We start from the raw sequence: 26,233 nt of genomic DNA, 5'->3' as shown, positions 1-26,233 counted from the left end.
ATAGACTCCTCGGGAACTGCAGTTACTATTGGTTAGGAGCCACCAGGTTTCCTAAGAATCAAACCTAGATCCTCTGCAATAGCACGTGCTCTAAATTGTTGAGCTCTGTCTTTAGCCCCTTCTGCAAAAATCCTAATTCTGAGATAAGGACTAATGTTGAGTGTATATTACATGTCTTACAGCATCTTAATAACTTATAGAGATGGGGTTTTTAAAGGAGCAGGTATTGCAATATAAACCTAGACTCCACCCAAAGGCCTGGGGTGTAGTCTGAGTGCTGCTTTTGACTCAGTCATTGGTTGGATAAATCACATGATCTTCCAGCCTTGGTATTTGCTGCAAAGTAGAGAGAATCAGAATCGTCTGTGGCACAAAAGAACTCACTTGAGATGCACTCACAGGTAAGTGGATATAGCCCAGAAACCTAGAATACCCAAGATACAACTTCCAAAACACAAGAAAATCAAGAAGGAAGTCCAATGTGTGGATACTTCATTCCTTCTTAGAACAGGGAACAAAATACCCATGGAAGGAGTTACAGAGAAAAAGTTTGGAGCTGAGACAAAAGGATGGACCATCTAGAGAGTGCCTACCCGGGGATCCATCCCATAATCAGCCACCAAATGCAGACACTATTGCATATGCCAACAAGATTTTGCTGAAAGGACCTAATATAGCTGTCTCTTGTGAGGCTATGCCAGAGCCTGGCAAATATAGAAGTGGATGCTTACAGTAATCTATTGGATGGAACAAAGGGCCCCCAATGGAGGAGCTAGAGAAAGTACCCAAGGAGTTGAAGGGGTCTGCAACCCTATAGGTGGAACAACAATATGAACTAACCAGTAACCCCAGAGCTCGTGTCTCTAGCTGCATATATAGTAGAAGATGGCCCAGTCGGCCATCATTGGGAAGAGAGGCCACTTGGTCTTGCAAACTTTATATGCCTCAATACAGGGGAACGCCAGGGCCAAGAAATGAGAATGGGTGAGTAGGGGAGCAGGGCAGTGGGGAGGGTATAGGGGACTTTCGGGATATCATTTGAAATGTAAATGAAGAAAATACCTAATTAAAAAATTGAAAAAAAAATTAACTGCAACCAAAAAAAAAAAAAAAAAAAAAAAAGGATAGCCTGTGGTATAGTGTGGATAGCCTGTGGTATAGTGTGGGTGTGGGTGGTGCAGAAGACAAAGATTGGTTGTGGACTCTCCAGATACAGTGGAAGTAGTGAGCGATGGTTTTACCTGTACCGACATAAAGATAGGCAGGAAGCGTGGCCATTGTATGTCTTGTAAAAAGTTCACTTTTAAAGCTTAAAAAATTATATATCATCTTGGAAAGATACCACTAGCAGTATTAAAATAGTTTTCCCTTAAATTTCTTATCTCATTTATTACATTTTGTTTTCGAGACAGGGCCTAACACAATAGCCCTGTCTGGGTAGAAAATCACTCTGGGACCAGGCTGGCCTCCAAATCACTGAAATCCGCCTGCCTTTGCCTCCTAAGGACTGGGATTAAAGACATGAGCAACCACATTTAAAATATGCTGTAAGCTTTCCTTTGATTCAGTTAAAATGTAATTACATGGTTTCTTCCCTCTCTTTCCTGCTTCTTACTAGTCCTGTGTACCCTCCCAAATCCATGAGGCATTTTTTCTTTAACCATCATTATCGTAGTTGTTTTTGATAGGGACCTGAATATTTTCTGACTGTCTTAGGAACACCTTTATTTTGATAAATGTGTCATCTTGTAGAATACATAGAAAATCAGCTAGAGCTTTTTTTTTCTTTGTCTTTTTTTTTTTTTTTTTTGTCTTCTTAGCCTTGGCATTGGTGGAATTGGTGTGTATAGTACTGTATAAATGTACAGTGAATAATATTCTCACACTGGCTACCAAGAAAGAGCCTTTGTTAATCACATAAGATAGCTTTTGCCGAGTGTTTCCTGTGTGACAGACACTGTTGTATTCAGCTCAGACAAGTATTTGCTTACGTAATCTCTCCAAAAAACCTTATGAAGCAAATGGCATTATTTGCTTTATTTTAGGCGAGGAAATAGATACACTAACTTACCCCAAGTCCTGAGGTTGCCTGTTTGCATTCTCTCTGCTGGCCCTCAGAGCTTCAGTCCTTTTCCCTCACCCAGTACCAGATCAGGTAGGTGGGGGGGACCCCCAGAATGCACCAGAGACCTGGGAGGTGAGAGACTCCCAGGACTCAAAGTCCTTTGAAGAAATGCCTGACAGTAGGGAGAGGGAACTTATAGAACCCACCTCCAGCAGGAAGACAGGACATCAAGTGAGGGATGGGGCTGCCATCCCACAGTCACATCTCTGACCCATAATTTTTCCTGTCTGAAAGGATTTCAGGGATGGAAATGGAGAGAAGCCTGAGGAAAAGAAGGTCCAGTGACAGGCCCAAAGTGGGATCCAGCTCAAGGGGAGGCCCCAAGGCCTGACACTATCACTGAGGCTATGGTACACTCACAAAAAGGGACCTATCATGACTGCCCTCCAGAAGACCCAACAAGCAACTGAAAGAGTCAAAAGGAGTTATACATTGTACCCAACCAATGGGCAGAAGCAGATAACCCCTGTTGTTGAATTAGGGAGGGCTGAAAGAAGCTGAGGAGAAGGGTGACCCAGTAAGAGAACCAGAGTCTTAATTAACCTGATCCCCTGAGATCTTTCAAACAGTGGACCACCAAACAGACAGCATACACCAGCTGATATGAGCACCCCAACACAGATTCAGTAGAGGACTTCTGGGTCTGTGTTCATTCAGAGATGATGCACCTGACCCTCAAGAGACTGCAGGCCTCAGGGAGTTTAGAGGTCAGGTAGGGTGGGGCATCCACGTGGAGACAGGGTGGGGAGGAGGTGTGGGATGTGTAGGGCGGATGGGGAAGGGTGGGGAACAGAATATGGAGTGTAAAAAAATATTTTAAAAAACCCAAACAAACAAACAAAAAGAAAAAAAAAAAAAAAAAAAAAAAAAAAAAAAAAAAAAAAAAAAGAGAGTTGCCCCAAGTCTGACAGCTAGTCAGGTAGATCTGGGCTTTATATCCAGAGAGTTCGGGATCTGGTCACTGGGTGTGTCTCCCCATAAAGTAGCTGAACAGCAGATTCTGTTTGGATTTTACTTTGGGCTCAAGAAACAGGGAGTAGGCTAAGGGGAGGAGGAGGAAGAGGAGGAGGAGGAGGAGGGGGAGGAGGAGGAAGAGGAGGAGGAGGGGGAGGAGGAGGAAGAAGAGGAGGAAGAGGAGGAGGAGGAGGAGGGGGAGGAGGAGGAAGAGGAGGAGGAGGGGGAGGAGGAGGGGGAGGAGGAGGGGGGGAGGAGGAAGAGGAGGAGGGAGACCTTCCTTTCCATTTGCAGGAAGCACAGAGGGCCCACAGAAGCCTCAATGGTTCACCTGTGGAGACTAAGGTCACAAAAGGCCACTTTCAACTTGTCCACTCTCCCCAGATACCTGTGTAAATTTATCTCTTCCCTCCAGTCCCTTTCCTTCTTCTCTCCTCTCTCCTTTTCTTGGCTGGCATGCCTGTACCATTTTGGTGCTCAACAAAGGCTTCAGTTCCAACTAGAAGGCTTCCCTCCACTGTCTAGGACTTGGAGACTTCAAACACTCAGCACTCTGTGCTGTTTTACTTTAGTGCCCCCCCGGGGGCATCTGTGGATCCTAATAGAAGGCACGTGTCAGGTGGGTGGCAACAAACCCTTCCTAGAGAGCAGGCATCTTGGTAGCTATTGTGAAAATATTCTTCACTGTATCTGTATACAGAATACTGTATACAAACCAATTCCACTAAAGCCAAGGCTAAGAAGACTTAAAAAGCTCTAGCCAACTTTTTGTGTATCCTACAAGATGATACACATTTATTGACGTTAAACAACGATGGTTAAAGATCTCTGGAGATCCCTAAGGTCTAGCACAGTACCTAGCACGTTGTTGTGGCTTAGTAGATATTTGTTGCTATCCCTAGCTACGTCTTTCCACAGTGGCTTGTCCTGTGCAAAATAATTACCCCTCACATAAAGTTTGTTTCCTTTCTGGTGCATAAATAGGTGAATGCCTCAGACTTCATAATACTGTTGGAAGAAGCTTTATCCGTTTGAGGGTTGCCTCGCTGGTCCCGTTCTATGTTCATGTTCCCACCATCCCTCTAATCTGCCTCACTAACTTCATTCTCTTCTATATTTGCTGAGGTTCCTTGAAATGAAATCATAATGGGCATATACGATTATGTTGGTGGATTCTCAGGGACGTCTGTACTGGGAAAATGACCGGATCCCAAACATCCTGTGGACAGGACTCTCCCTATCATCATAGTTATCCAGGTAGTTACCATGACTTTTAAGAGGCAGAAGGTAGTGTGGATGGAAGCAGAGATGTGACTCTCAGCGATGCGATTGCGGTGTAGTCTCTATGGAGTGGTGAAATCATGTGCTATAGAGTGCTGGTGGAGCCCAAGCTGACCACAGTGGGGACAGGAGGCAACCATCTGTGTTCCAACCCTCCCTGCTTTTCCTCTTGTTATAATTTTTCAATAACCCCCCCCTTTTTTTTTTACCAACACTATTTTATGGCAGCTCTACTGCTCCACATCCTCATTATTTTTAGTAACTATTTATTTTTTTTCAACACAAGTTGAAGCGCTTAAGTAAGTGACACTCTCCCTGGAACTGAAGCTGAGGTGTTAGGTCCTCAGTGACACAGGTTCATTTGTTCATCTTGTCTCTTACAGAGCCTCAGGAAAAACTCGTGGGTGACTAGGGCATGTGTGTAACTCACAATGGTTCTGGTTCAGCAGGAGATACAAATAATACTGTTCAGAATGGACGAGGACTGTTACAGCTGTAGAAGCAGAGGCAGCTGACGCTATCTCTTTCATAGTGTTCTAAGAAGATAAAAAAAAAAAGACCCAGTGTCTGAGTTACCCTATAATACAGCTACATGCGAACTATTTAAATTGGGGTGAGTTCAATTATTCCAGGTAGAATTATATTTTTAGGAAAAATGAAATGAACTACATGAAAGCCTAGGTCTACACATACTAGGTGATAAAGTGTTTTCGGGTGTCTCAGCATCGGATTGTATTTTTGGTTACAGTCAGACCCATATCTAGGAGTGGTGGTACACAGCATCTTCTGTTACAATAGAAACAAGCAGAATCTGCCCTGGACTCGTTGGAACCATCCGAAGGGTATCTGTCTCCGCTGGGGAGCACGGAGAAGCCTCAGCGTGAGAGAATGAATGCTCTTCCCCATCATCCCTGCTTCTGCAAGTGTAGACTGCTAGATGCCAGCCCTTGGGGATTTAAGTCAAGCCAAGATCTACAGGAAGTTCTGGAGTGATTGTTACCACTTCTTTGGTACATAGGCCTGCTTTATCCTTAGTTTCTCTACCCTTCCATTCTGACTCCACACAAGGTGTGGAAAATGTGATTCTAAAATAGCTTCAAACACGTCATTTAAAAAAAAATATGTTTACATGTTAAGTGTGCATAAAAATCTCCTGGTGGGGCTGGAGAGATGGCTCAGTAGTTAGTGCTCTTCCAGAAGACCTGGGTTCAATTCCCACTACCCAAGGGTGGTTCACACCAATCTGGAATTCTAGTTCCAGGGGACCTACTGTCCTCTTCTGGCCTCCATGGCTATCAGGCATGCAAGTGGTACACAGGTATACACACAAGAAAAACACCCATAAACACACCCAATAAAATGTAAGTGACGCCAACAAAGAATCTCTCAGGAGAGTGATCAGAAGTGGAGAAACTAAGACTCCAGATAAGGAGCTGATGAGGGGCGCTACCTGGAGTTAGAATAGGGACAGGAGCCTCAGTTTCTGAAAATGCCGAAGCCATTCTGATGGAGGAATTGCTTTGAGGCCCAACTGAGACAACCCAAAATCCATGATGGCTACCATCGTAGAAGTATTTTGAGGTGAGAAATATTAGCTTTATCTAATGGCACACTGGATTCTAGTTACCAATTCACAAGGCAAATTTTGTTTTTAGAAAGAACAGAAAAATCATTGCAAACTGATTTTCTAGGCAAATTTTGTGAGCAATTGAGAAAACATAATCAAATTTTTATCTAACAGTTACCAGGGTTTCATAGTGAATCAGAAGTGAGCCAAATGAGTGACGGACGCTCCAAACCCCCTTCTTCACTATACTCGGGACAGAACAACCATCTGACACAATGAACAAGTCATGAGCAAGTCAATCCCATGAATCACAGCGCGGCTTGATGGGCTTTCTTTTCCAAAGGGTGTGTTTCCCTTAATACATTCAGCAATGTTGTCTGCTTGGGTCACTTTAAACTATTACAATGTGAACTTTTTGAAAACACAATTAAATAGCTTGTTTTGGAGTTTCAACATGAAAACCACAGGCTATTAGACGGTAGTCACAGACTACAGAAACCCTTATTTTCTTACCTATTGAAGAAAAATTCCTTAAGGATTTTCACCTTGGATGTCAGTCTATTTGGGGGAAAGGCTAATTTTACTTTTCCAGAAGAGGCTAAATACGTTCCTGATATTAAGAATCAAGTTTTTGTTAATTTTCTTCATTGTGGAAAGATGCTGAAGTGTTTACCATCAGTTTTCTAGCCTGGCATAAAAATTCTCTTCAGTATTTGTTGATGATTTATCCTTTCCACCAATTTCTTTCAGTGATATAATAGAGACAATTTGGTGTATGTTTTCAAGGTATGCCCTTCCAAAAATTAAGAGATGAAAAAAATCAGTTCTGACTTAAACATACGACAATTCTCTTGTCTTTAGTATGAAACAGTAAGTATCAAGCCTCTGCCCCATGAATGTCTTTCAATACTGCCATATTTATCTCCCCTCTAAACGTAAAGTCCTTTAAGTAAGATCAATTGTGCTCCACATTCGTTGACTTTGACTTTAGCTTCTACCATCGTAGAATGGTTTAAATACAGAATTATGCTTATGCTTTAAATATAGGATCTCAGTCAAATTTCTTCTTGAAAAAAATGTGACCCCTGAGATTCCAACTAATTACTTTTGAGGCCCTTTAAGGAGCACTGAGTTCTTTTTGTTGTTTGTTTGAGACAGGATCTCTCTCTATAATCCTGATGTCCATGAACTCACTATGTAGACTAGGCTAGCCTCTAGCTCAGAGAAGTCCACCTGCCTCTGTCCCCCAAGCACAGGAATTAATGGCGTACACTACTCCATCCACACCCAGTGACACAGAGCTCTCCAAGATACTGTTTGTCCTATGACATAGTACAAGTAAAAACTTCAGATCAGCAATTAGCTTCACAGGATGCTTGCTTTCCCTGTTACTTACTGCAGACGTTACACTGATGTATGTACTTGTTCCAAACATGGCAAGGGGAAAAGTTAAATACCTTACAGCTAAAATGTAGACATCTGATTAAACATTGCTAGTGAAAGTGGTAGGCAGAGTTGTGTTGCTGCAGCCTAATCTGATTGCTGTCAGCCTCTAGAAATGATGGGTGAGGTAACTAACACACACTCACACACACACACACACACACACACACACACACACACACACACACACACATGTGAGTTGCTATCAATGCTTTGTGTCTTTGTGATGTACCAGGAACTACACGGGGTACTTTTTCTATATATTGTTTAACCATCATAATAACTGCACAGCATAGAATTTTATCTCCACAAACATGAAAAAACAAGGCTTATAGAGGCCAAGTATCTTTATCGGGTCCAGCAGTAAGTGGTACAGCTTTTATGGGGCTTGTGTCTCTAGCAACAAAATACCTTCAGGCCTCTTGAATGAAAAAATGATTGTGAAGTCTGCATCTTCAAAATAAAAGCATGTACTTATCTTTATAATACAACTTCAATTTTATAGGTAGATGTTCATAAGATGTCTACAAGGCCACTTATCAACTTCACAGCTTAAAACAAGTCTCCTGGTTAAAAAAAAAATACAGCAATGAGCTTGAAAAAAAACCCTGTTTTTGTAGCCCCACCTCCTCCTCCTCCTTTTATCGTTAAGCACGTAAGCATGAGTGTCTATCTGCATCATCAAAGCCTGAGAGTGCTTCCTTCAAACTGGCACATCTTTGGTTCAACTGAAAAGGCATTTCAGAAGAAAAGTCACTCCTTACCACAGGACAGCTGCACAGCACTGTTTTCTAGCAGTCCATGTTTTTAAAAGTACTATGTGAATGCTTTAAAAAAGCTCTTTTAAAGATTAGGTGTTGGACAAGTGCAAAATTATTGCGGAATAAATGAATGTTGTTGCCAAATGACGAGTTATCCAGAAAACTGAGCAAGTAAAGCTGGGCACGCCCTGATCAGATCTAGACATAACCACCACCAATGTTTTAACCCCTTACAGCCCTTTCTGTTGTTGGTCAGCCGGGACGTGCTCTCCCTAAACACGGGGCTCTCCCAAAGGGACAAGGAGGTACATGCTGTCATCCGTGTTAGTTGAGATCTAACAGTTGTCAACATAGCGGCCACTCTTAAAGTAATATGCAATTATTCCTATTTTCAAAGTCAATTTTCTTAGCACCTCTGTTGTCTATCTACCTACCTATCTATCTATCTATCTATCTATCTATCTATCTACCTACCTACCTGTCTATTTACTTATTCATGCTTTGAATGCTGCTTTGAATACCACCAATAATACTAAATATGGGTTTAAATTTTGTTTGTTTGCTTTTTTTTTCTTTTTGCTGTTTGATAAATAGCAAGCATATTGTGCAGGGCAAACTTTAAGAGCAAAGTATGGTAGAAGGAGGGAGAAGATTCAGGGACTAGAACAGAAGAAAGGTATAGAGGAAAGTCAGGTGAGTGTGCAAGAGTCCTGGGTGACTGACTTGGTACTTCACTCTTCCAGGCTGATAGGCAGTTGGACAATTCAACCAACAACTGTTTAGATGACAAATGACAACCACAGCTCTCTAAGGGCTCCATACTCCCTCACAACTACCTGAACCTCTTTGCAATCAAGAAGCTAAAGCATTAATGTTGGCCAGAGCTCTGCCACCCTAGGTGCTATATATTTGAATGCTATCTTTGTCCTTCCCTTAAGTAAGCAAATGTCTGAGACCCAGTGTGAGGCAGTGCCTGTTTGCTCAAACACATCACTCATCCATTTGCATGTTTTGATGTAATCACCATCTTCTAGTATCCTCTTCCTGTGCTATGGACTTTTTTTTTTTTCATCTGAGAAAAACACCCATGGCTTATAAACTCTACTTCTCCCCAACTCCTCAATTCCTTCATCCCACTGTGACCAAGAACAGCCACGTGAAAGTCACATGATGTTCAATACATACTCCTACCCCTGTGTCCACCCCAGACCTCTCTAGATGCCCCTCCCCCCCCCCAACTCCTGTGATCATCCTAGATTCCTTGAAGGTGAAGCATGGGGATCTTTTAAGTGCAACTGTAAGTTAGCCCTTGGAAGACTAATGCCCAGTTTTGATGTTTTGTTTTTACTTCTGAATGGATGACACATTCGCATTGGTTAGAACCTTAATCCACATTTGTTATCTTGCTCCCACCAGGGGTTTGTTGGTTTGCTTTCTGTTTTTCCAGGTCTGGCAGCACAAGGCTACCTTTTTTTTTTTTAAGGCTGTCTAAGTCATTTAACACTAAAAGTAGGTAAAAGGGTAAAACAACCTGTTTGTTATAGCAGCTTGGGACAGCTCCTCCCTCTCCTTGTATTTAGATGAGTTATATTCTCACAGAGATGTTCTGTCCATCAGATATCCATTTCTAGTAAAATAACAGCACCGATAACAACAGAAACTAAAACCACTTCCCCTTGGCCACCCTTTTCCATCCCATCTGCTCCTTCTGTGGGAAGTGACCTTGAAGCCATGAACACCTGCTTATAAGTATAAAAATGGCAACGTTGGGTAGAGGGTTTAGGCTGAAGGCGGTTGGTGTTCTGAATAAGAAAGTGGAAAGAACATTTTTTTTTCCTTTTCCTTTGCTGTTGAAAAGGATAAGTAAAGATGTGGATGCTCTCAGCCATCCATTGGACTGAGTACAGGGTCCCCAATGAAGGAGCCAGAGAAAGGACCCAAGGAGTTGAAGGGGTTTGCAGCACCATAGGAGGAACGACAATATGAAATAATCAGTACCCCCAGAGCTCCCAGGAACCAAAGAATACACATGGTGGGACTCATGGCTCCAGCTACCTATGCAGCAGAGGATGGCCTAGTTGGTCATCAGTGGAAGGAGAGGCCCTTGGTCCTGTGAAGATTATATGTCCCAGTGTAGGGGAATGCCAGGACCAGGAAGAGAGAGTGGATGGGTTGGTGAACAGTGGGAGGGGGAGGGGGGTAGGTTTTCGGAAGGTAAACCAGGAAAGGGGATAACATTTGAAATGTAAATAAAGAAAATAAAAAATTACTAAATTTAAAAAGAGAAAAGGATGGGTCAAGAAAATGCAGAAAAGGAAAGAGGTGAGCCACAGGAAGAGGTAGATGCCTTTGTTCTCAAACCCTTAACTGCCTTTGAAGAGCAGAGGAAGCCACCATCCCATGTCATATTTATGCTCAATATTAATGCCTCCGGTTCATTTTTTTACATTTTTAATTAGATATTTTCTTTATTTACATTTAAAATGTTGTCCCCTTTCTTCATTTCCCCTCTGAAAACCCCCTATCCCATCCCCCTTCCCCCTGCTTACCAACCCACCCACTCCTGTCCTGGTATTCCCCTATACTGGGGCATCAAACCTTCACAGGACCCAAGATAAAATTCACAGACCACATGAAGCTCAAGAAGAAGGAAGACCAAAGTGTGGATACTTCAGTCCTTCTTAGAAGGGGGAACAAAATACCCATGGGAGGAGATACAAAGTGTGGAGGAGAGACTGAAGGAAAGGCCATCCAGAGACTGCTTCACCTGGGGATCCATCCCATATGCAGTCATCAAACCCAGACACTATTGTGGATGCCAACAAGTGCTTGCTGACAGGAACCTGATATGGCTGTCTCCTGAGAGGCTCTGCCAGAGCCTCACAAATACAGAAGTGGATGCTCAGAGCCAACCAGTGCCTCTGGTTCTTGAAGCATTTGGTACAATCCTTCCTGCATGCAATTGCTTTGCAATAACTAGGCTTTAGTGAAAACTAAAGACTCTGCCTGCACTCATGCTTGGTTATGGCAGTCTCCATCACACGGGAAGGAAGAGATGACTTTCAAGCCTATCCAGATTAGAAGAAGCAGGAGACAGAGGCCAAGCTTGTCCTTGAGAAATTGAGCCTCTTGTTCATTTATTAACTAGCACAGAGTAGTCGATATTTCTATAGTCTTCCAGCTCGTGCTTGGAATTTCCCCCCTTCCCCACTGATTTCAAGGAGCACAGAAACAAAAATAAAACCTTAGCTTTCTTATAGGTACAAATCACACTAACAAAATTTTCCGTTTCCCTAGTGAGTTACTTAGTAGCCTATTTACATCTCTACGAAACTCAGTCATTATAACAAGAGTTTAGCTCCTAACACCTATGTTGGGCAGCCTACAAAGACCTGTTGTTGAGCTCCAAGGAAACTGATGCCCCATTCTGGCCTCCACAGGCACACATAGGTGCACACACATAGGTGCACATACAGAGTCATGCATGAACTCATGCACGTACCTCTATAAAATAAAATTCTTAAAAAGAAAGAAAAATGATCAAGGAATAAGTCAGAGTAATAGCTAATGCTTGTGGAGATAAATGCATGCAGAAGTACAAATGCTTATGTGTCTTCACGTGTATATGTGTTTGGTGTGTGTGTGTGCACGCGCATGTGAAAGTGTGTGGAGAAGCTAACATCTAGATAACAAGTAGAAGTAGGATTCCTGGTGAAGCTTCAATCTAGGTCCTCAGTAACTGAGGTCACATATGGTGGCTCACCTTCTTCAAGGTGACAGTCTGAGAGAGAGCTAGGAGTTACTGTACAATCACTAGATACGCCAGTGAGGAGAAAGTCCTCTCACTTAATCTAGGATTCTCTTCTTACTCTGGTGAGCACCATTTATTGTTTATAAAGTGAGCAGGCGCTAGATCTGCTGTGAGGTGTGCAATGTGTAACTGTGTGGCCTTAGTGGTTTATTTGAGTAGGAATTTGTTCTTGCCTGGTCACCCTAGTCATGGTAGCACATAGGTTAATTTTGAAAATCAACGGAGCCTGCTTATTCCCCCGAGAGACTTCAAGAATTGAGAGATGTTAGACTGGGTGTGGTGGCTCTCACCTCTAATCCTAGCACTCAGGAGATAGAGGCAGGAGGCTAGCCTGGTCTACTTAAAGAATTCCAGGACTATATATAGACACCCTGTCCTCCTGCCCCTTCCCCGCCAAAAAGTGGTCTGTGTGCTCTGCATGTCTCTGTCTCGTCAGTCCTCTGCTACCCACAGAGAAACACAAGCGCAGTTGCCAGGAGAGCCGAGGAGCTGTTGTGTAGAGCAGTGCAGCTGTAGAAACATGGCTGCTGCCTGGAGCACAGACGTTGACTCAACAATGCAGCTCCTTTCTCGGGGGAAAGAAAAACCTCCTATGGTTTTGGGTTCAGGTTTTTTTCTGTAAGCAGATGTTGCCCGTTTGGTTACAGTTTGCTGATAGTATCTATTGCTACTGGGGGCTCTAGAAGGAGTTTCCACTTTTGACATGTCAAGCAGAATTAAGCCTCTTCTTTTCTCCTCCTACTGGAGACATTAAAACAGAATAGAAATGTGTTTCTTTTCTTTTTATTAGCAGTTAACAGTTAAATTTCCCCAAACTTTTGGACTCTTTTCGTCATCCTTATTTCTCACACATTGGAGAAATACACAGTCTAGCATTCTAGAAGGTTCCCTGGGCTTTGGAGACATGCTATAATTATCATGTTTATGCTTTCTATGAAAGGATAGAAAACTTTCCAAGGAATTTTGAGAAATCAGGTAGCTGGATTTGTGCTCCTGGGGCAAAAGATTTTGTTCTTCCGCAGCTGCAGTTAATATTCCTGGTTTGGAAGCCGATTTTATTTTGTTCTTAAAATAAAAAACATATGCACAAAGATATGATTTTGGGATTCAAATTCATCATCAACATCTGACATAGTTTTGATCACGGCAGAGAGACAAAGGAGCCTTTAAGGCCATTTACACAGAGTCTACAAGTCAAACTATTTTTAAAAGGTTTGTTTGGCTTGGCTTGGAGATTATTTTAGCAGATCATATGATAGAAGTCATCTCCTGTCCAGGGATTATGTAACACACACATCTGTCTGATCTTCCTAGCTGGTTTTGTTAGTTTACTTGGCTATGCACAATCAAAACTAAGCTGAGAAGAGCTTTCTTATATTTCATTATTAGACTTACCCTCTGTTTTTGTCAGCTTTGATGATTAAACAGAGAGCCCCAGTATGTTGGCCTTGTCCTCTCCCTCTGAGCTTGATGTATATACTATATGCATTCCCATGCCTGAGTTTGTATGTGATTATTAAATGTTGTTTTAAAAGTTTCCTTCCTTTCATGAAAACATTGAAATTTCACTCTAATGATTTTGAGATTTTGGGGAGGATGTGAATTTGATCAAACTTGGAATAGACTAAGAGTTATCTTAGAGTATGTTTCACCCTTGAATGGTAAGAGACACCATTCCTTTATGTTATAACTGGTCAGCATTTTTGGTATTTCACAAATGTGATTAAAGTTAATATAATGTCTACTTTTTTGGTACTACTTCCACATATTATTAAAGTTTAGGAAGACACCAGTTTCAGCCTTCTGTCCACAGGAAGAGGTTTTACAAAGGAAAAAAATATCATGGCCTGTTGCCATAAAATTTTATAGGAACTTCTGTTTTATAAAAGAAAAGTGATAGCCTTTTTCACATCTTACAGGGTGGATCTCACTGGAAGAAAATTTTTCTCTAGATTGGCAGGCATGTGTGGATTCTTGAGCTAAGACCCTGTTAGAAGAATAGCAGATGGGAGTGGGAAAAATTGTGAAGGTCAAACTCAGGCCCAAACAAAGAACCAGGAACCCACATATCCCAATGACAAAGTGGCCTAGGCATCGGAGGGAATGGCTGCTCTCCCTACAAGCGACGCTCTTCTTGTCCACTCTGCCAACCACTACAATATTCATTTTTCTCAGAGTATAAAGTTGGTAAAATGAGGACATTTCTCAAGACATTTACAGAATAGCAGTCAGCACACTGAGGTGTCGGCAGGGTATGTTAACGGGTAAGAACTGGTTAGTTTCCTGTCTGTCTGCTCAACTTATGAAGATCGGTTGCAGTCAGCACACTGAGGTGTCGGCAGGGTATGTTAACGGGTAAGAACTGGTTAGTTTCCTGTCTGTCTGCTCAACTTATGAAGATCGGTTGGCTGGTCTTTTTGAAGATGTCACCGAGTCCTAGAATAAATCATTTTAGCTGGTACTAGTTAGCTAGATTACAGGATGGCTCTCCTCTAATTCTCAAATAAAAGTATTAAAAACAAAGTAAGACGGACATCCGAAATAACTGGTTAGCCACCTTAGAAGGAAGGAAAAATAATGCCATGCATAAACTTTAAGAAGTTGTTGAGTAAGGAAAGAAATGATGGTCCTCATGCCATAGGTGACAAGCAAAGCTCCTAACCTGTTTCCTAGACCCAGAAGCATTTTGGGAGGGGAAGACAGTGATTCTAGAAAAAACCCTGTGAATTCTCACTGGGACATTCTACTTCAGAAGTAGGCAGAGGGGTAAGAGAATAGCCTGGGTAAGGTCAAGAGAAATCCTTGATAGGGAGGCCCCAAATATCATAAAATGGATCGGTGGCTAAGAAGCACTGAACAGGAGCTCAGAGAACAGCAGACTCTGGGTCCCCAGTAAGGGCTGCCCTCAAATCCTGCACAGTTAACAAACACTGCGGACAAAGGCATTTAAAGCCATGCTTACATCTGAAGTCATATTTAGAGGGGATGTCAGACTTATCAGCCTGGATGATGACGTCAGACATCTGTCAGATCAAAAGGCATGGGGTGATCCCTGTGTGTAGGGATAAGATTCTTCGGATGAGCCCAGGAACAACAGAGGTGCAGCATCTCTCGGGAAATAGCTGGTGTGGTGTCAGGAATAGCCTGGCTAAATTTCTAGACTTCTGAGACAAAGGTTTCTCCAAGAATTCTGATAGAAAACAAATAATTTTCAAAGGAATAAACACAGGAGAACCTCTGAATTTTCCGCAGTAAATTTACAACAGAGGCTGTGTAAATGCTAGTTGATGTGGTAAGAGGTTGGATTTTTACAAAATCCAAGGGGTGCTACTGGGATATACACCTTTCTGGGATGGTTTCATCAAGAGAACTCTTTATGCCAAGGACCAAGGTTATCTTGGGCGGGAGATACATGTCTAGAACTCAGTGAGGAAAGACTTGTACATTGAAGGGAGTCATTCTGAGGTATTTATGTGAAAGGGTTAAACCTGGGTAAGATGGCTAATTGGTTAACCTTAACAGTTTCCTCTATCGCAGGGTTGCAACCTGTGATAGAAAGAAGGACCATAGATTTTTGAAAAACAGATTTCTCAGGCTCAAGAAGGGTGAGAGAACTGAAGTTAAGACAGGGGTCTAGGCTCAAAGTGGAGAGAGAGAGAGAGAGAGAGAGAGAGAGAGAGAGAGAGAGAGAAGACTCACATAATTTGGAGAAGGCCTCATTTCCCTGGTCAGGCTGAAGCACACAGATGCATAAGCTCTGATTCATCTGTATGCTGAAGAGCCTTGCCTGCAGATTCAGTGTCCCAATATATTCCAACGAGACATCCTTGGATCAACTCTAGATAGGCTGCATTCTTAAATTCCAAGTGTACAGTGGGATTGCCAACCATGAAAACACTCTGCTGTACCCTCGGATCTTTTTGTCGCTTCTGAGCCTTGAATCCCTGTCCCTATCATGACCTGTTCCTATCAGCAACAGGGTAGGAGAGGCTGCGGTACACTGAGATAAAGCATTTTTTCAGTACATACAAACCCAATGAGGTCATATCACAAAAGCACATGTCAAAAGATGATGGTGGACCTGAAGGAGGCAGTGATAACTCTGGGAACCGTGCAGGAAAGTCTCACTGTCTCCTAGAAACAGGTTACCTGCTTAACATAACCCAAGATCCTCTGCTTTTCTGCCTTAGGGTACTAAGCCAGGAGCTCCAGGTGACCTCTGCTCCAATCTCAAACCAAGATTTTTTTTAAGTTTCTCTTTAGAGGCTTATTTATCTTATTTTATGTGTATGAGTGTTTGGGCTGCATCTATGTCTATGTATCACATGCATGCCTGGTGCCCATGGAAAGCAGAAGAGGGGGTAGGGTTCCCTGGAACTGGAGTGACAGATGGTTGTGAGCTGCCAAGTGAGTGTTGGGACTAATCCCAGGTCCCCTGCAAGAACAGTAAGTATTCTTAACCCCTCAACTATCTCTCCATCCTCTGCTAAACTCTTCCTGGGGTCAAGGTTTCTGTCAGCTGTACTAGTTGAAGAAGCAAAAGCACAATACAAGAAGGGACATGCAATCCTAATGGGCTCTGGTGAATGCTGGCCCTGGATTCATTCCTGGAGCTGTTAAGGCACCATACTGATTATTTCCAAAGTTAGCAATAGAATAAAGCAAGAAAGAGGGCTGAATCGAATGTGTTCTGCTAGGCTTTCACTACCTCCTACACATGAAACCGACAGCTGGGTCTGGCCGGTGCTCAAGAGCCCAGATATTGTGGTGACTAGTACCAGAACACCTGGGAAGAAGCCTTCTAATGGAGTCAAAAGCAAAGAGAGTTTAGAGAACCTGCTGATGTTTCAGTGATCATGATCAATAGCTTAAGCTTTTTGTGGCAGTGAAGGCTTGGGATTACTGGGGAGTCCAAAACTCTTATTAGCTCCACATTCAGAAAGCCATGTGATATAGTCATGCTTACAGTTTCCAGGTAAGATGCTGAGAAGATATTTTTGGGGTGGATGCTTTGTGCAAAATGATTTTGTGTCAAAGCTCCATGTAATTGGATATGCAGCCAATCTGTGAAAATAATTAGTGAACTGTGGGGGGCATATTACAATTTAATTCTGAAAGGGCAGAGAACAACTAACTAACTTCTTACTAACATGCCTCTGCAGAATGATAGACCTCGGAAAGTGATGAAAATTCACATTTTTTTTTTTCTATTCCAGAAATGAGAGAAGAATGGGAAGCCAACTGCTCTCTGCTCTCATGGAGCCTGCAGGGGCATTGAGAACAAATCTTTAAAGGACAGATTTTAACCGAAAGACAGAGGGAGACACAGGAATGTGGGGTCTGTGGGTACCATTTACACTTTTTCATCATTTCAAGGGATCTTATGTTTCCTGAAAGGCAGCCAGCATCGAGTTAGGACAGGGATGAGGACACAGACTGCAATCACAGAGACCTGACCCTGCTTAGTTAAGGCTACACTTTGGCAAATTTCCTAATTGTGCTGAAATAGAATTCCATTTCATCGCTTAGAAAGAATAAATAAAGTAGGGTTGTATAGTATTATATCAAAAGTCCTCTATAAATGATAAAGATTTATCTGAATATAGAAACGGAAAAGGGGTCATGAAGGAGGGAAAGATATTGAAGTTTTGAAAGCCAACTGGACCATTACGTAGAATTTTGTTAATTTGGACACTGTTGTAATTACCTTGAACAACAATAAAAGTACCCTGCTTAGAGTAAGTCACTACCTTCACTGCAAAGTCTTTGACTCCAATCAGTATCCTTACATCTTAGAAGATTGAAAAAGGAACCACCATTGATAAACAGTTTTTCCAAAGCACACAGTCTCTTTCCTTTCCCACCTTATTGCAAGTGAATGCCCAGTGCCCTGAATTGCACCAGGCTACAAGTCACTTATTGCAAAGCTCTTCTGTGTGAAACTTCACATCTAGCCAGGCATGGTTATCAAGGGTATTCGTCAGAGCTGGGGGGGGGGGGGACAGGACTGTGAACTCAGAAAACCTTGGTGGCCATAGAAGATGTCTAGAGTTTCCCTGCAAGCTGTCATTCTGAGTTAGAGAAACACATCAAACTGGGCACATTTTAGTAACTCAAGAGGAGAAGCACTTTCTGTGGACAAACTGCCCTTGAAGAGACCAGTGTTGGGAATAACACGCTATGGGAGCCTGGCTCTGTGATCTTTCTCCACTTCTAGTAGAATTGGATGGCTTCTTGGCCTCAGTCAGAACCAGGTAGCACAGTCTAAGGGTGACAATGCCCTGCGCTGCCTAGACTGTACCTTATTTTCTTGCTCACCTTTGTACTAGGCAGAGAGAGCCTATGGGAAGATCTTCCAGAGACAATGATTATGCCTACGCCTGCTTAAATCAGACTCGTTTTTGTTTGTTTCTTTTTAAGGGAGAGTCTCATGTAGTCCAGGATGACTTCTAACTCGGTTCCAAGACTTTGAGCTTCTGATCCTCTTGCCTTCAACTCTCAAGTCCTGAATCACAGGCCTGTACCATCACGCATAGATTCAGACCAGTGGCTCTCAACTTGTGGATTGACCTTCCAAGGGCTCACCAAAGACCCTCAGAAAACACAGATATTTACACTACAATTCCTAATGGTAGTAAAAGTACAGTTATGGAGTAGCAATGAAAATAGTTTTAAGGTTGGGAGTGGGGTCACGAGAAAGTGAAGAACTGATTTCAAAGGCTGCAGCATTAGGAAGGTTGAGAACCACTGCTCTTGATGACACTTTGGAGATGCATCCGACTTACAGTGGTATCGTCTCTCGTAAGTATCATTCTCTTTCCATCTCACAATGGACAGCACTTGGGTAACATTTGCTAGGATATTAATCACCGCAAATATGGGAGAGCTTTTCTCATCAAGACACAGGGTGTCAAGTCTTTACCGAGACTTTCAGTATCAAATTCTACCACATGCCAAAACATTGCAATGACATCTTGGGAAGAAAACCGGGGGCTGGTTTTCTTGAAGGGCAACAAGGCACCCATTGTCTGCCTTTGTTTTCTAACTGTGTATTCCTTTGTAAACTGGAATAGTACAGATGTTTCTGTTTTGGGAAAGTAAACAAACAAACAATCAAGAAACCAACAAAACAAAACAAAACAAAACAAAAAAACCAAAAACAGCTAGAATACAAAGCATGGTCTCCTAAAATCCCTGCCACTGTCCTATTTGAATCTTGGGCTTAGGGGACATGATGAACAGTGTAGATATTTGAAGTGACTTAGAAGAGGAGTTTCAACTTCACAACATTGACATTTTGGCCTGGATAGTTCTGTGAAGGACAGGAGTAAGTGGCTCTATTTACAAAATATCATTAGCTTCATCCATTGTGACAATCAAACATGCCTCCAGAGAATGCACACATCCTTTGGCTATCAAATTTGATTCTTTCTAGAGTACTGACTTAGACTACTCTCTTCTCTCTGTCAACGGGCAGCATAACTTCTTCAAGTTACAGAAATGAAATACAACCAAGGGAATAAATGCAATGGTTATCCTTAAGCAAAACCAACTATCCGTTAAATAGGTATATTTCTTCCCTATTGTCTCCCTAAAATGTCAGTGCTCCCCACCCCAAGGTCCTTTCTTACAGAATGCTCAACCAGAACTTGGATTTGCTACTCTCTCAGACCTCCTACACAACGGAAAAAAAAATGCCAAAAGAAAATTGACCCTATACTCACATGAGCATCAGTTATGCAATCATTCCTTGCTCTAAAGTTTCCCCCAGGAGCTGAAACACTCAGTTGTGTGAGCAAACCACAGCTACCAGCAATGAGAAACAACTCACTGTTTGCAGAGTCAGCCTTTCGGAATCTGGTCAGGTCAACGTTGGGTGGTCTGTTGGGCTTGGGTGGAGGCGGGCCCAAGACGGACAGGGGTGGCAGGGCCTTCTGCTTCGGGGTTGCAGAATTCTTGTCTCCTTCTTTCTCCTGACTTTGGCCCCACGGTGTCCCCGCTGTCAGCTTGGAAGGGGCCTTAGGGAATCTGGCCGGCTCTTCTTGATTCAGTTTGTTCAGAAAGATGTTCTTTGCAAGGTCTGTTTTCCTATCTTCTTTTTTTTCTTCAAAGTTTTTGGAGAGACCCGGGCTCCCTCTGCTCGCAGCAGGTTTCAGAACCACTCCAGGAAAGGGTGAACTTGGTGCTCCATGGTCTTTATCCTCTGGGTCTTCCTTAGGTGGTTTGAAAGGGGCGCCCTTGGACTTGGCGCCCAACTGCACTGGGGATCCTTTCTGGACAGGCACGTTCTTAGAAGTGTTCTCTTCCTGGGAGTCCTCTGTGCTTAGGGATGGCTTCTGGCCAAAGGTGTGTCTGGGAAATCGGGGTTTGGAGTCAGTATCTTGTGCCGCTGGCATGAACTTGCTCTTAGCTCCAGCTACCTTTGAGAATCCTGGCTTCAGTTCGTTTTCTGGGACTGGGGGAGCGGGCCCTGGCTTCGGTCCTGGCGTCTTTAAGTCAGACTCTTGGTTCAAATTGTGAAGTTTATTCCCAGGTGGCCGTAAAACCACAGGTTTGGAATCTTCTTTGGTCAAGCTGGTGGGTTTGGGGCTTACAGGTTTCAGGAACCCCACTTTGACCTCAGGGTCTCTAGAAACTGAGTTTGGCTGTGTTCCAAATCTTGGGCTCCCTCCAGTAGGTTTTAAAAACGGGGGTTTAGGTTCCTTCTCAGGCTTCTCCTCGTAGGTAGGTTTCGCTGCCAAGGGTGGTTTTGTGGTCCCAAATTTAGGCATGCTGCTGGGTCCTGCGGGCGGGCTGGCATTTCCTTGGTTGTCAAATAAATTCTTTCTTGATTGTATTCCAGAAGGCGAGCTTTGTCCTGCAACTTTGAAGGGCCTGCTGCTGGTGGCGGCCTCCTCTGTCGGGTTACTCCCCGTGTTGAACTTCGCCATGAGGGATTTTACATCTGTTTTTCCATCCTACAAGCACAGGGAACAAAAACCAGCTGAGAGTCAGAAATCTCACTTGCAATTTAAAATACTGTACCTTCAAGGGTTTCCTGATCTGAGGCAAGAGTGCTGGGGTGCCGGCAAGCTGCTGATTGGTTGACCAGATATTGTAACATTTAAGTTCCTCTATGGCAAAACAAGTTGTGAATGTTTCTCGCGAAGGAAAGGCTAGGGCTGTGTTTAAACTTCTGTTGTTGGTCGTACAGGGACACAATCATTTATCTTAAAAAACGTTTCTCTTCTCTTTCCTGGTCTGCCTCGCTATCTTGTTGGAGATATCTGATTCTGTATTTGTTTACATTTTTTGCTTCACTGAAAAACATACAGCGGTGGCTACCAAATGGATTTTCCCACTTTTTACAACTGAGACTCATGTGGAAACTGGACTTCAAAACGAAAGTAGGCACTGTAAACTCAGGCTACATGCTTTTTTTTTTAACCCAGCAAAGCAATGCTTAGCATCAGTGTGCTGGCCCGTGCTTCCCTGTTCCTGTTGCGTTTAAAGTGCGTTTGCTGTCGGGGAGGTGTTACAGAACAGCCCAGCCCTTCTAAAACGAAAGAAGGTTTCCTTATTATTTGCAAATCCAGAGTGCTGTTGTGTGGCTGTATGCAGACTAACGGGACATGAGCTAAACCCACGGGACAGCATGGGCTGAACAACAGGCCAGCAGAAGGAATTGCCTCGTTTCCAGATCTTTCTCTTCAATAATGACTTTTACCAGTCCTCTGAGAGGTCCTGCCTCACCTGCCTTCCTCATAAGAATTAGGAAATTATGCAGTAAAGGTATCAGATAGTCACCCTTTTTTTTTTTTTTGTTGTTGTTAATATAGTCCCGTTTAACCTGGGAGAATTAATGGTGTCTTTACCCTTTCTTTCAAAAACAAGGAGTTTGAGCTGGAGATGAGGCTCAGCTGAGAGACAGAGAGAGAGAGAGGGAGAGAGAGAGAGAGAGAGAGAGAGAGAGAGAGAGAGAGAGAGAGAGAGAGAGAGAGAAAACCTACTTAGCATCTAACATCACTAAACCCTGTCTCATGTGCTCAGCATTCAATAAATCAGGTTGGTGGCGTACTCTGTAATGCAGGAGGTAGAGACAGGAAGATCAGAAGTTTATGAAGGTTAAGGTCATTCTTGGCTACACAGCAGGTTTGAGACAAGCCTAGGCTATGTGAGATCATGCCCGCCCCCCACACTCCCCCCCCCCAAAAGGATAAAAAAACAGGAAAAACTTCCAGGGCTCTAAAGCTTGATGAGAAATATGAAATGGTAGACAGAAGATATAGCTGGGTGATGGAGCAGGAGCTCAGCATGGGTAAGGTCCTGGGTTTGCTCCTTAGTGTACACACACACACACACACACACACACACACACACACGCACACACACACGTGCACGTAAGCGTGTGCACACACACACATGAGTACACGCATACACCCCCCCCCCCAAAGTTTTCTTTCTGTTTAGAAGGAAGTTTGTTTCTGAGAAAGAATTTCTGATTATCCCTTCCCCTCTACTAGTATTGTTCATATTCTTTATGTATAGCTTCTTTTAGGTTTATAAAACAAGGTGAAATAGCAAAGTGATTAAGAATGTCAGCTCGGGAGCCAGGTAGCAGGGGATATTAATGCGTTTTCTTATCTTCTCACTGCAAACAACGTCTAGGCGCTGCTCTTAGGCAGGCACGTGTATAAAGCAGTAGAGGACATTGGCACATCCGAGGGCTTCCTGTTTTTGTATAAAGAAGACACTTAGTGATCGTCTGCTCTCCCTCCTCATTGCACTGCTGGGGAACAAGGTCATTCATTCCCCGCTGTGGCAGCTTCAAGTCTAGCACATCCCAGGGGGAAAACCTTGAAATGTCTCTGGCCACGGTCAAGCACTGTGCCACATTTAGTTCCAAAAATATAGAAGTTGTACATTAAGGATGGAAGCTTTAGTCTTGGCTGCTAATCCAGATCCAGGAGAGCCTGCAAGTGTCGGAGCTAAAGGCACGGGCCTTGGAGTTATTGACTGAGGCTCAAGCCTTGACTTTGCCGTGTAGCATAGCATCTAGCAAGTGATCGACTTTTCCCAGTCTGCTTCCTTCATCTCTGAGATCAGAGCTGGAATTCCATTTCTCACTGGAGTTTTGTTTGTTTTGATAAAGACTAATAAACAGGTCAATACAAGTAGTTAGGTGTTTAGCTAAAGCACTTGCTTAGCAAGCACAAGGCCTTGGCTTTGGTCCTCAGCTTCAGACACACAATAGCAAACAAAAAGATCAAGGGTCGAATGTCACACATATGCAGTGATTTTTTTCTGCCATAGTAATGATTTCTAATTCATTCATAATATATCATTGTCTTTTCCAGACAGATCAAAAACTTGAAATTACTTACTGTCCCTGTGAACAAACACACTCGCAAATGACACATAGATAATGATGCTTAAGTTTGATTCACCCGTACTCTTGAGAGTTTTCACTGGGAAGGAAGGAGCAACAAGTTCCTTTGTGAGGAACACACACACACACACACACACACACACATGCATACACATAGATACACATAGATACACACACACATGTGTGCATATACACACACACAAATACCTTGCACACAGATCTACCTTTCCACCTTCTGTTTCCACTTAAAAATTGGGAGCCCCCCACCCCCAAAGCCCAAAATCAAATCAAACCAAAACTCAAACAACCTGGAAGCCCGTGCTTCTGGACTTTGCTTTCTTCTGGCAACCTTGTGGGTTGTAGGATTCCTGTAAAGCTTGGGTTGTTAAATATTCCCCATGTCAGCTCTGCGTTCTCTCTTTGCATAGAGAGGTGTTTATTATTTCAGGACCTTCCTTATCCCCACTACCCCAAATGTCACTATATCTCCCTGGCTGCCTGGAACTGGCAGCGTATACCAGCCTGGCTTTGAACTCACAGTGCTTATCCCACCCTGCCAAGAGTGCTGGGATCCCGAGGATGTCCCGCTTCTCTTGGCATTTAAGCGCTTAGCCCTGTAAAGGTGAGCTGAGCTCTGTCCTACCTGCTCAAGTGCTGGGTATCAGATGGAGAGCTTGGAGTCGGGAGCTCTCCCAGGGAGCTACGTTCCGGCCTGTTTATTCCAAGAGGCATTTCATGGTCTGGAAGACCTCAGAGCCTTATGTTTTAGGTAAATCAACATTTCATACCAAGTTACCCAAATTTCTCTTTGTAAGTCATGTGAAGGGATTTTTTTTTGATTATTTTTAGTTGATACATGCCTCTATTTTACTATGACCAAATACTTGACAAGGGGTGACTTGAGGGTGAAGAACTTATTTTGGCTCGTGATTTGAGGGTACAACTCTTTCTACAGTAGTGTACTGTACTTTTAAATAGTGTGCTCTCTAGCATTCCCATGCCCCTAGATATGCATCTACGGAGCTGAGTTCTACCCTCTTCTGTATCACATCATTGATAAATATTTGAGGGGATAAAAGGCTATTACCAGAGATGGATTTTGAAATTCCCTGTTGTTTTAAGTCATTCTCTTCTTTTCGGCTTAGGTATTGAATCAGTGGGATTCTGACGGTGAGTCGCGTGCTCTACTTCCAGGCCACATTCTTAACACTTGCCAACATTTTAAAATACAAAAGAAATAAAAGATTCATGAATGATGGGTAGCTAATGCAAATCTAAAGTAACCTGGAAGCTCAGTTTTGACCTTTGTAAGGCGTGTTCTTCATTCTTGCAATTAAAGCAAGGGGGGAATGAATCATTTCAGTGGGTGTTATTATTCTTTCCTGGGCAAAATGCACAAGAGAAAAGAAAATGTCTTCATGCCTATAGTGCTCTTATTCTCCAGGAAATGTAAGTCAATAACAATCGTTTATGCAATTTTAAAAAGAAGTTTGTTGATAAACTTTTGGCTTGTTGTTGGGTCTTCTTTGTTTCATTGGTGTCCTGACTCACTTGTTCTGAGTCACTGATTTTTCTCCCTGAGTACCAGTCTTTTCTACTCCTGTCATGATGGCCCATATTAGGATCACAGGGACAGTGACATCACAGGATACCATAAGGCTGTGAGGGGCTCATGCTTAAAGAAAAAAAGTTGTAGGAAGCCAGCCCCTAGTCCTAAGTTCCAAGGCTTAACTGATTCTATATAAGAAGCAGAAAGTGATGGGATCGAATAAGAAGAGGAGGCCCAGCTTCTCAAACATATGAATCGCTCTGCCAAAGATGAGCCAAAAGACATGGCAGAAGTCAGAGAAAACAGAAAGCCTTCTTCAACCTGGAAAGGTCTTCTGTCTTGAAGTAGATAGCAACTCAATGAAAATGTAATGGATTCAAGATCAAATAGCACAGAGAAATAGCTTTCAGCCATAGCAGTTTGCTTCACTGAAGAAAGACAAGGAGAAATACACCTTGAACAACTGAGCCCTTTTCCCTTCTCAACACATGTGCACAGGCATCCCAACATGTATGCATGCATGCACACACACACACACACACACACACACACATGCATGCTCACACACACATGCACAAAGTGGAATGCCATTGCTTCTATTTTACCTGATACACTTGGAAGTTTTTTTTTTTAATCTGATAATAAACATTCTCAAATCTTATTGTTAGAAATTACAAAATAAAGTTATAAAGTTAGGGTTAATGGAAGATTAAAATCTAATTCTTGTGACAAAATCCTAATCAAATACAAACATAGCAAGTCTCACTAAAGAAGAGCAGACTTGCAGTGAGCTTTCTTTTCCCCTCAAAGGCACTGCACAGACATTTAACTAATTATAATTTGCATATTTAGTGTGTACACTATCTACTTGGCAAGATATATTTTCTTTTCCCTCTTTAGGAACATGCCTCCTCCCTTGCAAACATTCCAACTTCAGGCCTGGAACTTTCTCGAACAACATACATTAAACACGCAGGCTGGTGGACTGAAGTTACTTGAATTTCTCTATGACTGATCACAGAGTAGTTGGCAAATGATTTCTTCACTTCTTTGGTTGACCTCAGCCATGAATCCAACTCTGAGATCTCTAGTCCATTGCAAAAGGGCTGTAGTGGGTTCCAATCAGCTGAACCTCTGAGACTGGAGTGAGTCGAGGCCCCTTTCTCAACAGGATGTGGGAACTTGTCTCTCACCACAAACTTAAGTCCCCGAGGGCAGGAGCCTACTGTCTCAGAGGGCAGGGCATTGGTGGGAAGATTTATTGACAGAAGCCTCATTGACAGCTTTAATAATGCTGTCACTCTTTTTGACATATGAGAGGAGATACTTTTGTGATATCCCACCAGGCAGCAATGCCCTTTCCCTTATGGCTTA

At 42.9% G+C, this 26,233-nt stretch overlaps 1 protein-coding gene across 10 annotated transcripts in view; it reads right to left on the bottom strand.

Moving 5' to 3' along the window:
* Fyb (FYN binding protein) overlaps positions 1 to 26,233 on the bottom strand; it is a 142,813-nt gene that overhangs the window by 64,789 nt on the left and 51,791 nt on the right. For 7 of the 10 annotated variants that reach the window (XR_003951372.1, XR_003951373.1, XM_011245328.2 and 4 more), the window contains exon 2: positions 19,774 to 20,899. Coding sequence is in view for 7 of the 10 variants with exons in the window: in XM_011245328.2 (XP_011243630.1) it covers positions 19,774 to 20,899 (1,126 nt within the window). In the remaining 3 variants the exon portion in view is untranslated. The other 3 variants (NM_011815.5, NM_001278269.1, XM_006519986.1) reach the window with 2 other exon arrangements.

This window comes from Mus musculus, chromosome 15 (genome assembly GCF_000001635.26).
Source record: "Mus musculus strain C57BL/6J chromosome 15, GRCm38.p6 C57BL/6J".
Lineage (NCBI taxonomy): Eukaryota > Metazoa > Chordata > Mammalia > Rodentia > Muridae > Mus > Mus musculus.
Note: the sequence above shows the minus strand (reverse complement) of the source record. Positions and strands in the feature narration are given on the sequence as shown.